This window comes from Cygnus atratus, chromosome 5 (genome assembly GCF_013377495.2).
Source record: "Cygnus atratus isolate AKBS03 ecotype Queensland, Australia chromosome 5, CAtr_DNAZoo_HiC_assembly, whole genome shotgun sequence".
Lineage (NCBI taxonomy): Eukaryota > Metazoa > Chordata > Aves > Anseriformes > Anatidae > Cygnus > Cygnus atratus.
Window position 1 is genome coordinate 57,193,458 of NC_066366.1, and position 16,254 is coordinate 57,209,711.

Genomic DNA, 16,254 nt, shown 5'->3' on the forward strand with positions numbered 1-16,254 from the left:
TTGCCCTGAAGCAAGAAAGTTGATGGCCCTTTCCATCTCCTGTGTGTGGGCATCTCATCATCCTTGTCTCCCTTCATCTCCTGCTTCGGGAGAAGTCTTGCCTCAACATCCAGCCTCTATCAAGCACCGTGAAGAAGTATCTGAGGAGTAATCTGGGCAAGTGGGAGTAGCAGAAAGGAGGGAATGTGGCTGGAAACAAGCCTCTGAAAGATAGGCAGGGCCATGGTCAGGACAGAAAGGTCTGTTGCAGCAAAGCATGTAAAGTTACTGCTCAACTTGTGATGCAAGAGCAGAGGGGATAGAGCACGTCCGGAAATGTCTAAGTAGTGCAGATACAATCAGGGCTGAAACACACAGACCGTGCCAAGGAAGTAACCTTGAATGTCTGCTGGTATTTTCCTCTGGAAAGCAACAACAGGATATTACAGGGGGACAGAACTGTGGACATGCTTACCAGTGCTTACCTAGATTCACAAATTATCTGCCCTGGAATGGAGCACAAGAGGCAGAAATGTTTATGCCCTGTTCCAGACCAGGGATCCTTAAGAGGTGGTGTCCCGTGGGGCTGTCACAGCTGGCTGGGCACCTGGACATCGGGATGGTGGCTCTCAGAGCATGAGCTCAGCGTTTGCACTGCTCCCCTTGCACCCGGGTCTGCGGTGGCTGAGCGTGAAGAGCATCTCCCTGCTCAAGAGAGTGGCTGCAGTGGCAGAGCTGTGCACACATTGAGCACCTGCCACTGGGGAAAAGTAGCCTGTCCTCATTCAGTTTTTATTTCCAGAAGTTTTCATTGCTCTCTGCTCCAATACGTAATTAATCACTCAGATAAGCTGAACCAAAAGCCAGGAAATCAAAGCAGCCCAAGTTTTGAAAACACTTTGCCCACAAACCTCGGTTTAGCACCATACCCTACAGCAGGAGAAACACAAACCCCAGCAGAATATAGCACCCGCAGCTCCCAACCCAAGTACCCAAATTTAGGCATGTAGATGGAGCAGCTTAGCTCTGAGGATTGCTGGGACCCATATAGACCACCAGAGAGTCAATGGGAGCAGCAGGTGCTTGGAAACACTGCAAATCAAAGCGCTCATTTAGGGGACTAAATATAGAGGAAAATTTAAACACCCGGGCTGGAAAATGTTGGCCATGTCGTCCCTCCACTGCATTTCACCGCGGGACCCGCGCATGCAGGCTGCTCCTATGCGATGCCCCTAGAAGGTGCTGGGTCTCCGCTCCCACCACGGCTGCTCATTAGCAAGTTTTTATCCATGGTGACACAGTGCAAAGTAGGTTCTCCTCCCGGCTTTTCTAGAGGATATGGCTGCACTTGAGATAACCTCGCGGGTTTGTCGGTACTGAAAGCGATGTCAGCGGGCTGTCAGAGCACCTCCCAGCCAAGCGTCCCTGGCGCCTCGGGGCTGCATGCAAACATTGTCCCTGTGCCACCGCGTTTGCAGCCGGGAACCCTGCAGCTGCCCTCTGGGGTGCAGGAAGACCAGGCCCTCACTGTTCAACTCGCCCAAATGTTTATTTCCAGCAAGGCCTTATTCTGCCTCCCATCGAAACGCCACTGTGCCTCCCCGTTTGCTTTTTGGGAAGTGAGGATTTGATGGTGCTGCAGCGGCTGAGCTCTTGGTGTCCTACAGAGGGGTCAGCCCTTCCCTGGGGGTCTTTCAGCCAGGACATCACCTTGGCCAGAGCAAAGGCTGGCTGGCACATCTCCTGTGTAGTCTGGCTTGGTGTTTCTGCACCAAATGGCCCTTTCTCGTGCCCCCTTATACCTCCTCCTAAATAACGTATGGAGGATTTGGGACTGTAGCCCAGCCACATAGACATACATCAATAAAGGGACCACCAGAGAAGGAAGAGCTAGATAAACCACACAGCAAAAGGAGAAATGGATGCAAACTGGCCCTCAATTTTCTAATCCATGGTGAGGTCAGTTCTGGGACTGCTTCTAATGAGGGCACAAAAGGATGGACGATCCCCCCTCTCTCCAACAGCTATCATAGTACTCAAAAAGATATATAGCACTGCGTTTCTGCCCAAGGCGGGGCATGGGGTGACAGCCACCCACCCCTTCTTCCTTCTCACCGAGATCGTGCATTTCGCCTCTCCTACAACAGCAAACCACAAATGCAGTTGGTGCAGCACAGCACCATGTGAATGGCGCCATTTTGGGCAGGCCTTGGTGAATGTGGGGCTGTGGACACCCCACTTTTGAGGAGTGCTTTATTGGCTGTTTAAACATTGAATGGATAAACCAATGGATAAACCTTTCCAGCATGGAGATTTTCCTCTACCTCCACTGTCTCGTTTCTGCGCTAATTCTGCAAGTGCAAAGGACTGTAGTGACTGGCCTTGCACAAGTACTGCATCTTTGTTCAGCTGCTGGGGGCCTTTTTTGCTTTCCCACTCCATCACATGCAAGGAAGCTGGGGAAAGCTGTCTAGATGCAAGAAGCAGAGTGAGGACAAGGAAATGCAGATTGCTTAGTAAGGGAAGTCAACAAATCACTGAGCTCTGAAAGCATCATCTGCATTGCCAGTGGAGGCCAAAAAGTAAATAGCCCACCTGTGATTTTTAAGAAAAGATTTGCATAGAGTGGAGAACAGTGCTGATATGCTATGTCTGTTGCTGTTCAGTTTGGTCATCCCAACTCAGGTGGCAGAGCACAACTTAGAACAGTGCAGGGCTTTCACAGGACAGAGGTTGGAGATGTGGGACAGTATCTCTTGAAGTGGAGACCAAAAGGGTTGGGACTCTGAATCCCAAGAGGTAGGGAGAGATGGGTGTCTGCACTGAAAATCCCAAATGTTGTGGAGACTGTGGGGAAGGGAAAAACTGCTTGCTATATTCACAGCACCTTACTGGGGAACAAGTCCACGATAAGCAGAATTTGCTCCTAATTCGCACTGCCATTATGGAACTCACTGTTGCCACAGGATGTTGTAGAGGCCTCAAGCACAGACGGGATGAGATGATGCCATGGAGAAGAAATGACTATCGAACACCTCTGGCCCAGGAAGCTTCTAAACCACGGATTTCCAGAAGCTGGGTGGGTATGAGAAGGACTCACATTGTATTTGCTGCTTTTTTTGCTTTCCCTAATCACCTTCTGCTGGCCACTGCAGGAAACGGGACACTAGACTAGGTGGACCTTTGATCGGAGCCTGTACAGCTGTTCATTGACTCTACTTCCACCCACAGATAGCGTTTTGTTAATTAGTAGGTGGGGTTACACCCATCGTTATACTTCCAGCCAGGTGGCCTAGCCTTCAAAGGGTCTTACGCATGCCGCTGCCACAGCAGTTTCCAAACCTGCTCCACAGCTCCCTGCTCAACCTTCTTTAATACACAGCCTATCGGCACAGCAAATCTGCCGCAGGGAGAAGTCCCCTCCAACCCGAGACTCCTTCAGATGGGTGGGAGAACAGATAGGGTAGTAGCTGAGACAGATCTACAAGTTAACGAGTCTCTCCCCACCCAACAGAGCAAAAGGATTTGCATTTGGTTGGTTTTGTGGGTTTATTTTTTTGGACAGAACATTTGAAAGCAATATTCTCTCCTGGGAGCCCATAGCCAGAAAGCAGAGCATGACTCACTGGCTGTGGTCTTGCATCCTTACAGGATTGTCACATTTACACCAGTCACCCTCCTGCCTTGTCCAGCACTGAAGGAAAGCTTAGTTTGGATTTCAGAAACGCTGATATTCTTTGCATCTATAAAGAGCAACATACATGGAATATCATTAAGATGAACAAAAACATAAACCCTCCTAAACACTATTTAAGATTTCCATAACTTTTTTCCCCCACAAAGAAAATTTCAAAAGTTTTGTTGTTGTTGTTCAGATCACGCTAGGGGAAAAAACAGTTCCTCACTTGAATTTCTAGAGACCTGATCATTTTTCCCTCTGACTAGTCGACGTACATACTCCTTTCATAAAGATATTGCAAAGTATCTGTTGAGAAGGATGTGTTACACTCCGCATAGTTATAGGACCAGGTTGTTGGTATGAACCATGGGGACTTATTACTGGCTACAGGAGTCATCAAATAGCATTGTTCAGTCTTTGGAAAACTACACGCCCTGTGCAAAGCATGCTGATTCTCTGCAAATAACTTTGAGTCCTTCCCCCTCATCCCCAGATTTTAGTGAAAACTGCAAGTGAAAAACTTACCCATTGGACCATGAAGCTTAGCGATGCTTGTAGAAACAGACATCCTATTTAAGGATATTACTTGTCATTCATTTACAAGCATTTGACTGTAGGCAGATGCTTACAATCAAGTGTTTAGAGAGATTTTTTGCACTTAGTTTAAGTCCCTGTCATGATGAAAACAATCACTTGTAAATGTACATATATGTACAGAAATGCTGTGTGCATAAGAATGGGTGCTAGAAAAGGCATGAGCAAGGAAAGTATTTAGTCTTAACTCATTCTGAAGAGGACCTTTTGTTCTTTTACTGTTTTACATGTCCGTTCTTTATTCTAAGGCATGATAAATGAAATACAAGAGGCTATATAGGAAGAGAGTGCTTTAAAGCACTAAACAGAATGAGTGCAAGATTCACAGAATTTTTCCAAACCAATATTCCTACCAGGAATGACCCCAATGCCAAATTTCCCATTGGCTTTGCTATTTCTCCTTTCTCAACCACCATTCTCCTCCCTCATAATAAATCCAAAGGTCACAGCTAGCATCCCCACATCAGGCAGTCTGGCTATCCAGGAGGGTTCACAGGTTACTGCCAAGCTACTACACGTCTGAGAACCCTTCTTCAGGCTCATCCTCTCTCTGTTGCATCCCAAGGACAATAGCCCATCAGCACCCAAAACCAATGAGACAGACTGCACCTGTAACCTCATTGAACCAAACCCAATTCCTACACAAGTTAACTCCATACTACCCCTAACCCCTTATCCCTAAACTACCTCACAACCAGCATTGCAACTAATGCTCTCTGCAGCTTTCAAGGAAGCAACTAAAATGCCTTTCAGCTTCTAGGTTGTTCCTGAAGAGTATGGGGGAAGCACTGAGGTATTTTGCTATATAAGCTAACTTTCCACCCAAGCAGTTTGATCCCAAGAGGACTAATTACGTGATCCAGCAGAGAACAAAAAATAGCCAAATGGATCAAACTCAACAAGTATTTCAGATTAGCACCAGAGAGCATTGAAAAAGCAAAGTTAGCCTGGAAATACTCATTTATAAGCTATTTAGAAAAATCTCAAAAGTGCCCATTTACAAATTTTCCTCATTACTTAGTTCTTGTAACAAATCTTTCAGGAGTAATGCAATGCTTAGCGCACCTGAGAATACCTGTAGCAGCAAGAAGTTGAGATGCACAAGTTCAACACATCATGTAAAAAGTCAAAAAGAAACAAAGCTACAGAATAAGGATGTATAAGGCATGGGGGGAAGGCATGCAATTAATGTAAGAGCAGCATAGAAATAAAATCTGTAAAAAAAATCTTGGTAAACTTTACAAGTCAGTTTACTTTTTGTTTATCCTCTTCATCATCTTATTTTATTCACTCCAGGCTACATAGCTTGTGCTGGTCACCACATGAGGGTAGCATGAAATAACTCTTGGTTTTGGCAGGTAAACAAGCACTACTGATATTCATGCTGGTTTCACAAAGCCATATGAGAGCAAGGGTCAGGGTCAGGAACCTTCGTGAGGGCTGACACCATCCATCAGGGGACACGTGGAGCCTTTGGTTAGAATGGTTGATGAGCCAACTGCAGGTACTGACATCAAACTGTCACCCAGTTACTTTATTTACCATTTCAATAATATACTAAAAAACAGAGCTAGCATCTTCAGGATCAGTGAGCCAGCTCGCTCCTGCACAACAGCAACAACCTTACTATACATATCTTGATCTATTATTTCTCCTTTTCCCTACAGCAGTAACATCCACTACATTTATCCGCATTCATGTAAAAACCTCCCGACAAGAAGCATTCTCTCAGCTATCTTAAGTACATGGTATCAAAGACTCCTCTCTGCCGGAGGTGCTCACAAATACTGCAGCCTCAGTTAATCTTACAGAATGACGAATTTCATCGCTCCCACTATTGCTAGGGAGCTAACGGCAGTCACTAGGTTTTTCCAAGTTGATTTTAGAAAGTCATAGCTGAGAAAGTGTTGGTTCCTTGTCTCATCTTTGGATTTCCACAGCCCCATGAGCCTTTCTTCAAGGACTGGAGACATATTTGAATAGTTGGAGCTTGGAAATCAAAAAGGTAATTCGAAAGGTAATGAAAGAATTTGGGTTTAAGAACTGACTTTGTAGCCAGGAACTTAAAAACGGCTCTCAGAACTCAGCTCTCAGAGCTTAGAAACAGCTCTCACTCATCAAAATAAAGACAAGCCAATGCCCTAAGGAAAACCCTAAGGAAAATGAAATAGCTATGAGGATTGGGAATAAAAACTGTCTGCTAGGCTCTAGGATGCTGCTTCAGAGGTTGGTAGCTAATAGAAAAAGAAATATCAATATTTATATTCCATATCTCTTTATGTTCTTCCCGAAAGTTCACCTTTCATGTAGATTTCTGTCATAAGAGTCATTTAAGTCACCATAAGAAACAGACATAGCCCTACTTAATTAAAACTGGAGTATGACAAGACTACAGCTTGAATGGTTGCAGAATATAGAAAGGAGTTGGTTAAAAAAATCCAAATCAATTTGGCAAGAGTGCTTCAAGCTGTTTCATGCTTGACAGCCCTCTTATCACGCAAGGAAGCAAACTGATACTACTAGACAAGCCTCTGCTCAGCAGCTGGGAGGAGAGCCATTTCTAGAAAGGAACATGGGCAATAGCTGCCAGCAAAACCAGCAGCCGTACTTCGCAAGGGGCAGCACAGACAGTCCCAGTTTAAGCAGTAAAGGTGTCTATGCCTCTAGACCACATCCTACACAAAGGGCTACTTGTGTAGTAGTGGGCAAAGGACAACGCTGCCAAGTTGGCTCAGGAAATACCAACACGAACAAAGGCCATAAGCAAAGGTTAGAGGAAGTACCAGGTATTAAATCAGGACTTTCACTCCTCGTTCATTTTGCCTCATCAGATCAGAGCTTCAAGTAACCAAAGCAAACACAATGTGAAGTATCTTACACACAATGAGGGAATCATTTTATTAGATTATGGAAGACAGCAGCATTACAGTACAAAAAGATACAAGAGTAGCAGAAAAAAAGTGTTTTTGGTTTAAATACTTAGGATTATACTGGGGAACATGAGAAGGATAGTACCCTTTTCTAAACTAACTCCTAAACCAGGTTATCAAAATAAGTTTTGAATATTCAGCACAAGTAAAAAAGTTACAACAAACATCATTATAAAATGCTTTAATAAATAGTTTCTTTTCTGAAAGTTTTTTTTTAAGAACATGTCAAACAAAAATGTACTAAAACAGAAGATCCAAAACAGAAGATCCTGCAAAGCAAATCGTGTGTTCCTGTATAAAATAACTGATTTCAAAACATTCATGTTTACATTGTTCACGGGCCAGAGTTTACACACTCAAACATCTGCTCCTCTCACTGGTAGGGTAACTAGGTGTATGTAGTGTTATGCTTCTTCAGTAATTAAAATAAATGTACAGTTTGCCCAGTTAATAGCAATAATAAAGCCTAAAAAAATGCACAAATAACCATTTCTAATGAGGTACTCCCACCTTCTTCTGAGCTTGCCAGCCTTTAGAGCAAAAGATGAATAAAGCACAACAGAAACAAGATTGAGGAAAATATTGTTCCCTTCATTAGGCCTGTATTTAAACGCAAAAAAGTAATACCACATGTAATTAACATATTCACAAAAGAAAAAACAATGCCTCACTATGTTGGTACTGTACAGTAGATGCACCCGTTAGTGTTCTTGAGATGGGCTGAACATGGGGATAAACAAACATTTCTGGATCTATTTACACATAAGTGGTTATGTTCCTATGTAAATACAAATGACCAACAGATTCCTAACATTGATTGTATTAACATCATTTTCTAATCTGGACATAATACCAAAAAAAATGTCTTATAAACTGCCATAAAACCTCCTTTTCTGCAACATAAATTAAAAGGAATGACATGTAAAAAAAGACCAAAATATTTAAGTTATTAAATCAAATATACAGAGTGATTCATTTAATATGTACATATTTACAAAAAAAGCACTTTCACTATTAGAAAATAAACTGTGTCAGTTGGGGAACCTAGAGTTCTCACAATTTTACTATATTGATATGGCAGTCTTTGACAGTTGCTATAGAAAAAGTTTAATCTCAAGGCACTTGTCACATGCTTCAATACTGCAATTCTAAAGGAATTCAACAGAAATAAAAAGGCCACTTTTAAACCACAGTTGAAAGATCTCTATAATTTTTTTTTTTGTTCCTATTACAAAGTGTGTAAGGCAAATTTGGAAAAAATCTTACAGAAGCTACTAACGTAACAAGTGCAGTGAGCTGCCATTAATAGAGATTCAAAGTCAAGAAAGCAGTTTAAAGTTCACAATTTCCTCAACCAGGAGGTTTTAAAGCCACCATTAAATTAGAGCAAGTAATAAAAAGAAATACATTCTGTAAACAGTGTACAGTCTTTTGTAATAAACTTTACACATATTGAAAATACAACCTCTCCTCTGCCACACAGCGAGTGTATTATAAGTAAACTTTACAAAAATAGCAACTATCAAAGATTACTCATTTTTTTCATCTGACAGTCATTGAATAATTTATACAAGGCTAAAGAAACAAAATAAATTTTATTTATTATTATTTTTATTTATTTTTTTACGCAAAATAAAGAAACTATGAACATTTGACTCCAGATATTTTTAGTCCTTGATGCAAAGTGGAGATGTCAATTTTTCCCCTCCCCAGTAAGCGTAGGCGCAGTCTGCCTACATTCCAAATACAGATTAGTCTCTACTGCCTTCAAAGTTTGATGCATTCACATTTTTTACAGATCTGTTGTCCATTTTGCCTATTTGATGGGATTTCTTTACTGGACTGCTCTCTGATGTATCAGATGCCTTTGTCGGCAAAGGCTTTGCGAGTTTGTGAGAGAGGAATTTGTCCATTTCCTCATCTCTTTCCTCCTCTTCATCCTCCTCTTCCTCATACTCTACATACTCCTCTACTGCATCACAAGTTCTTTTTTGAGGAGATATGAAGTTTTTGCATTCATAACGAATGTCTTTGTTACTGTAAGATCTGTCTATAGGGTTTCTTATGGGATTCAAAGGCGCCCACTGGTTATTGGCACCCTCTTCTCTGGGAGGACGACTTCTTTCTCTCTCTTTTCTTCTCTTCCGAGTCCACCACACACAGATGATTATACAAGTCAGCCATACAATGCTAAATACCGCACAAAGAATTGGAACCAAATAATCTAGAGGGCAAATAAAAAAAACAAAGTCTTGAGTTAATGGAACTAGTTATTCAGCACTGAGCAGCTGCAAGAGAAATATCCACACATAACTCTAGGTTAGTCCTGGAAAGATTTTTTTTAGAAGAAAGGAAGATGTCATTTCTGCACAATGGTACATGTATGAATACACTAGTTTATCTAGAAAGGCTCTTTACAAAAATAGTAATGTTAGACTTTGCCCTGCTTAATGATGGGGAGAAAAAAAACACTTCACCTAAGATGTTTCTTTCCTGTCTAATGGACAAACTAGCTATACAAACAGCATCTTCTTTCTCAAGCACCCAAGCCAAGTTGGCCCAGAAAACTTCAGTAATGATTCTGAAAAGAAAAAAATGTTCGTGTAGGAAGGAAGCAGACTGAAGAGTATTATCCCTCTAATTTGCCCCAGAAATTGCACTGACATTTGCATCAGGAATACACACTGTGTATCCTATCAGACAGAAGAGTGCCTTACATAAATACTGGTGGACTTGATGGTATTACCTAGCTCTTACCTGAATGTTTTTTTAAAATATGTAATATGTAAAAAGTCATGCACTTTTTAGGATGGTCTACCAGTTTTACTTCAGAGTAAAATCCTTACTTTAATTTCTCCTGATAAATACGGTACACCAGAATGTTGTCATTAGATATGAGAGCATTCACTGCTCAATGAATAAGCAAAAGGAGTTGATGCAACTGCTTTTCTCCCAGTTCCCCTATTACAAATCCTATTAGTGTTGTCCAAGCCACACAGACAAATTATTTCTCTGGGAAACAATTTCTGAATATCTACATCTGCTGGACATTTGCTTGTCTTTTTCAAGGGCTTTATTACTAGAACAGAATACCTTTTTTGCTAAGCAAAAATTCTTGCATCATAAGTAGTAAGACATCAAGTGCTTTGCTCTTTGTAGAGACAGACAGGATGGCTCAACAACTCTGCAGACACACGCAGTCCAAACTACAATTTCAACCTCTAATCCAAATGTAAATTGTCTGCAGTTTTGAGACAATTGCTGTACAAAAACAGGCAACTGCTTCAATGCCATGGTCATTCATTCCAACTTTAAAATGTCTTCTGAACATATTGTAGTGTGAAGATGATGGTATGCAGGATCTGACATGCTCAAACATTTCCTTCTTTTAAAGGAAGATGAATAACCAGGAAAGTGGTTTGCCTCATGAGATTTAAAGTCATAGTTTAGCATGCTAGGGAAAGATTGTGCTCTTAGCAGTAACTGCCATTCTCTCTCCATTTTCCATAAGCAGTCTAAACCATGAATGTGGTGGTGGGTGGTGGAAATAACTTAAGAAAAGGAGTTCTTCACACCAGCTTCAAGTAAAAAAAGATTCTTATGCAAAGAATAGTCTCCATAAGTTCAAAATGAAGATTTTATTTTTTTAAGCCGGAGGAAATCGATGAAGTATTTAAATAATCATCTCCATCTGGACACTCTAGCATCCCACAGAAATCAGTCTTAAAGACATAGGGCTTTGCACCAATGTTTTGCAGTAGGTTTACACCTGCCACACCTAATTAAAGGGTAAAAATAAAACAAACCAAACCAAAGACCATGAAGTAAGCTATAGCCTGGTCTCTCTTCATGAGTCCAGTTAAAGAATTGGGGGCCACTGGTCAATACTGAGCATCCACAGTGAATTGAGTCTAGAAACATCTTACAGCTAGTGCTTGAGAATAAAGTCAAAGACTTCCCCCTTTCTCAGAGAATCTTTGGATTTCATTGATGCAGGAGTAAAAGTAATCCCATCCCTCTTTCCCCAGAATTTAATGCACAATCAGAACAGAGGAGCTGAAGTATGTCAGAATCACAGCTCAATTCTTTACCATCCTATGCCATTTCTGTTCATGACAAGAACAAAGCTAGTAGCCTCCTTCAGAGGAGCTGAGGAAATGGTACATTTGCCAAGGCTTTAACAGATGAAAGGCATTCCCCTAAAGGGAAAACACAAAGGAAATGGAACCAGGCCATTTACTCATTGTTTTGACTATGGTTGGAAGATCTTCCAGAAGATTATGTTTTATATTGGGGAGGTCTAAGAAAGTTGGGAGGGTCTCCAACATTTGTAATTTTCCCACTCTGAAGCCCTTTAGTGGAACTGCAGCCCACCAGGGGTCCTCCACAAAACCTTCTCCTGCCTCCCCCCAGGCAGGAAAAGGACAAGGAACACAGACACGCAAAACTTCAGCTGTTCATTTTGACACATCTCTTAGACAATACTGAGAGATAAAGGTATCTCCAGTCACACCATACCCTCGTTAAGGGCAATGTACATTACAGTTTAAGCCAGCTGTGCACTATTGAGAAACATGACGAATGAGAGCAAAGTTTTGTATTATCATTGTCAAGTACTGAAAGATCCTAGACATCTAACTCCTATTAAGCTAATACATAAGCACTTCAGAAGAGACTTGGTATCACACTATATCTACCCCTGTTCCCATGATGTTTTCAGTACCTCACATCTTCAGTTTCTATAGTGCAGCAGCACAGAGGTCTGAGATCTGGTTAAGGTTAATGCAGTAAGTCAGAAAGGATATGAAAACAAGAACTCCTGGATCAGGTGGAAGTTATGCTTAGGATAGAAAATGGGGTTAGAAAGAGTGGCAATTGCAGGTAGGGACATAATCCATAACATGGTATCAAGTTTAACCTAGCACACAAAAAGCACAGACTCTTGATCTTAAAGCCATTTTTCTCTTCAGTTAGCAATAGCAATTGAAGAAACAACCTGGTCTACCATTTTCCCACAGAGAAACAAGATACTGACAGCAGGGAATAGAAAACACTTGAACACACACAGGATGAGTGCATTGGGAACCTTACCTGATGATGAATTCCCAACAACTATGGTCTCTACTTTGACTTCAGTTACTGCCAACATAACAGTGCTGTTTTGCCGCTTGGTGATGGCATTTACTATTGTATTAGCAGCATTCTGTATGAGACTATTATCTTGTTCATCTCGATGTGGGTCAAAAGACTAAAAGGCATTGGAGGGAAGGTGAAAAAACAGAATTATTGCAGTCACCTAGGCAAAACATTGCAATTTTTAAATTCAACTCTATCTTATTTGAGTTCTGTGGCTTGAGTTTACCTGACAGAAGTTAGAAACCTTCAAATATTCTGTAGCAACAGCATGGATGTCTTTATTTGAACTGCAGATGCAGTGTCAGGCTTGGTTGATAACATGCCTACTTGCTAATCTAGCATATCTCAAAATGCAGCTGACTTCCATGTCACTTACACCGCTGAGCTAAACTTAGTTATAGTTTGAAGCACTTCAAGACGTGTGGATTATCTAGATAGAAGCCTGGACTAATAACAGTCTGCTCTATTTATACCATACAGTTTACCTCTTGCATCATAGCTTAGCATGTTCTTTACAATACTGGCAGAGACAGTCCAGCTTCTACCTCGACAAACACTTTAATATGAAAATTAATTCTTTATTTGAAAACTACACAATAGAGAAGCATTGAGTGATTGAGCTATAAATGCCTCCTAAAGCACTTCTTTAGCTTAGTATGGCAAGAATCACTTTCACCTACTTAACTTGCATCTTCTTCAACTTAACATTTACATGCTTATTGAACATCCTGAAGCAGCCATACTATATGGCAAGTACCAACTTCTTTACACTGCAAAGATCAAATCCAATCACCTGCAACTACCTCCACACTGCAAAGGTCAAGAGCCCAAGATTTGATAGAGCAGGTAGGCACCTGTTCACTAATTTAGGCTGAATTAGTCCTCAGAATGACTTTATTAGCAAATTGCAGTCGCCTTCTGTCATTAATGAAGCATGTAGTCCAGGTATCTAGCAGTATAGGAAATTCCATGAGATCTGAAAATCATGGTACAGTCAGCCTAGGCCACAGATTGCAACGTCTGTATTGAAGTGAAAAAGCTTAAGCAACCTCTTCCCCTGCTCAAACTAATGACAACATATATACACACACATCTCATACTTACAATAGCAACTTCCACTGCATTCTCTGTGGAGTATGACAGATCACATAATATTATCAAAGTTCTGTCCCTAGAAACAGTCCTAGTAGCTGGTAAATATCGTATTTCAGAACAGATATTTTCAGTTGTAGTGCCCTGTTAGAAGCAATGGAGATCGCATGACTTTAGTTCAAGTCAAAATTAGCACAAAAGTAAGTTTCACAGTTTTTGCAGTTACTGAGACCTGATGAAGGGGACAAATAAGGCAGGCAAGAAATGGCAGAAAAGTGAGGAACAGTTTTTGAATGAAGGGTAAGAAGCTGAGCTTGTATGACTGTCCTAGTACAGTCTAAGCCCATCTTGTACTGTAAGAAGTAAATCATTTCTTTGAAATTAAAAAAAAATATATATTCAGTAAAAACCCTAACTTTACCTTGCCCTTTAGGCAAAGCAAAATTTATAACAGAAGTCTAATAATAAAATCTGCAAGTTGATGACAGCAAGGAGTTGTGTTATAAATATTAATCTTCTATTCCCCAACAAGGAAAAATCCCTACATATATTCCCATACTTGATTAATAATTGTTCTCACCTGGGGGACTTTGTTTCCATTAAAAATTAAAGTAATCCTAGCACAGTCATTGTCCAAGTATCCAGAATTAGGCAGACACTTGATATTGGCAGGCAGAGGTTCAGAGGCACTGCATTCTCCCCAGTCAGTGCACGGTGGCTGAAAACATTTCATATACTTCTCCTGGCATTCTTGACCCATGGGACACTGGTTATTTGAATTATCCCAGTGTTTGTGTAACAGACAAGGTTTTTTCCCACACCACACCTAGAAATTCAGAACAAAAAAGTACTGTTACAGTTAATTGCTCTTATGCATCAAAATCAAATAAGCTATTCACTAAGATGGTCGTGATCTACTACTGATTGCAAAAAGTACCTATTTCTATATTGCTATAGTCTTAGTAGAAGATGGAGTCGCTCTTTCAGAAAGTGGACATTTTGTATTGACTAAAGAGTAAACTGAGCAAAGATTACCCAAGATACTGGTGACACTGAGGGGCTTCCAGATTAATCCCACATAACTTCAGACTATATAGAAGTTCAGACTTAAAGCTAGTCATCAAGGCTTTTTATATCCTAGAAATAAAAACCTCCAACAAGGTTTTGTTTCCCTTCAATATTTATACTGAGATCTTTGCTACAGAATGCTGAAGACATTAAGGAATGACAGATCATTAGAACCACTGACATTTCCACCACTCTTCCAAAAAAATAGTATGCCAGCACCCCCAAGTTACTGAGGGATAGTAAGCCTCCAAACACCACTCCACTTCATGGTGTACCTTCACGAAGTCTATAAAATGCTATACAGCTATTCGTTTATTAGTGTATGGCTTTCTTAAAGCACCATTAACAGCAAGAAAATTTTCATTTCACTACACATGAAGGAACCAAACAATATGAGTAAGTTGTAATCACTGCGCCACTTCTGTATGCCTAAAAGCTGCATGCTGCCACCCTATACACATCCTTAAGCCTCCCTCCACAACAGGAAGCATATTTCTGCAGTTGTAGTTACCATCACGTCCTGTTCCCTTTTGAAGGCATCTCAAACTTCAAACTCACAACACCATAAAGAGACTAAAAATAGTATTTTTAAATTATTAAGTGCAAGATATAGTTATTTCCTAGCCTACAGGGCATACCTACCTAATAAAGAAACATGAAGGCTGAACGGATCAGCAAGATCCAGGCTTTTAAAGTGGTGCTTCCAAAGAAACATTTGGGAGACTGCCAGGTGAGGCAGTGTCCTAAGTACTATTAGCCCTCATCTTGAGCCACCCACCTAGCCTTACAACTTTAAGCAGCACCGATCTTATTTTTCTCCAACTGTGACGTAAAGCTGCACAGGCACCACAAATCCACTAAGATATGCTATCACAGCATGGCAGAAAGGTCTGGAGCACATACACTAATGTGTTCTATCTGCATTTAGGCTAGTCATATTGCTTCTAAGTCACAACCACAAACATAGTCCATAATAAATATACAAAGATTAGAATTAGTCAATTGATAAGTCTACTAAATCTACTGAAGGACAACACAAAGGCAAAGATTGCCCGCTGAAGAAACTGGTTTTCTTCCTCCACTTCCTTTACTTTGGAATTAAGGTTTCTCAGAATTAGGTCTAACACCATGTTTGCAAAGCTTCGGCAGAGATATTTTTTTTCTAAAATCATTTCAAGGATCATTATTGCATTCCCATTCTTATTAACTTTTCTGCAAAAAAAAAAAAGGTGCCTGTCTGCTTCTAGAGAGCTTGTTCTAGCAGGTAGAGGGTAGGACAATAGCTTATCATTATAAAGCCAATCCCGTAAGTGTTTTTACAGGAAGTCATTGCACACAAAAAAGGACAGTTTGTGGGTGTGCTATGCAAGACTTTAGACAAAAAAGACTAATTTGTGCATGAATACACACTAACTTGTGCATGCAGTATGTTCCAGCCAGAAGGATTTAAGAGAAGTCAAAATACCTACCTTGGTGCAGTCAATATGGCCATCCAAACAGTGACAGTTGTTGCATTCTTGATCCCACCTGCTGCCATGAGGAAATGTCATTCCTCTAAGCCAGCAAGGCTTTCCAATTCCAATCACTACAAAAAGAAACAGACATTTAACTCAGAGTTACTGAAGCTATACATATTTCAAACAAACAAAAAAAAAACTTGCTGCTGTTCCTTATTCAGGAATATAGGAATATAAACTCTATACCAACTACAACTGTAAATTGTACCCAATTTTTTTTTTGTGGGGGGGGGGGGGGAGGGGGGGGTGTGCATTGAGC

At 40.8% G+C, this 16,254-nt stretch overlaps 1 protein-coding gene across 1 annotated transcript in view; it reads right to left on the minus strand.

Annotated features, from left to right (window-relative positions):
* Positions 1-7,117: 7,117 nt before the first annotated feature.
* JAG2 (jagged canonical Notch ligand 2) overlaps positions 7,118-16,254 on the minus strand; it is a 68,481-nt gene continuing 59,344 nt past the window's right edge. The window contains exons 22-26 of the mRNA XM_035551347.1: positions 15,948-16,063; positions 13,991-14,236; positions 13,423-13,554; positions 12,274-12,430; positions 7,118-9,406 (exon numbers count right to left, since the gene is read on the minus strand). Of these exons, the coding sequence (XP_035407240.1) occupies positions 8,934-9,406; positions 12,274-12,430; positions 13,423-13,554; positions 13,991-14,236; positions 15,948-16,063 (1,124 nt within the window). The 3' untranslated portion in view covers positions 7,118-8,933. The remainder of the gene's footprint in view (positions 9,407-12,273; positions 12,431-13,422; positions 13,555-13,990; positions 14,237-15,947; positions 16,064-16,254) is intronic.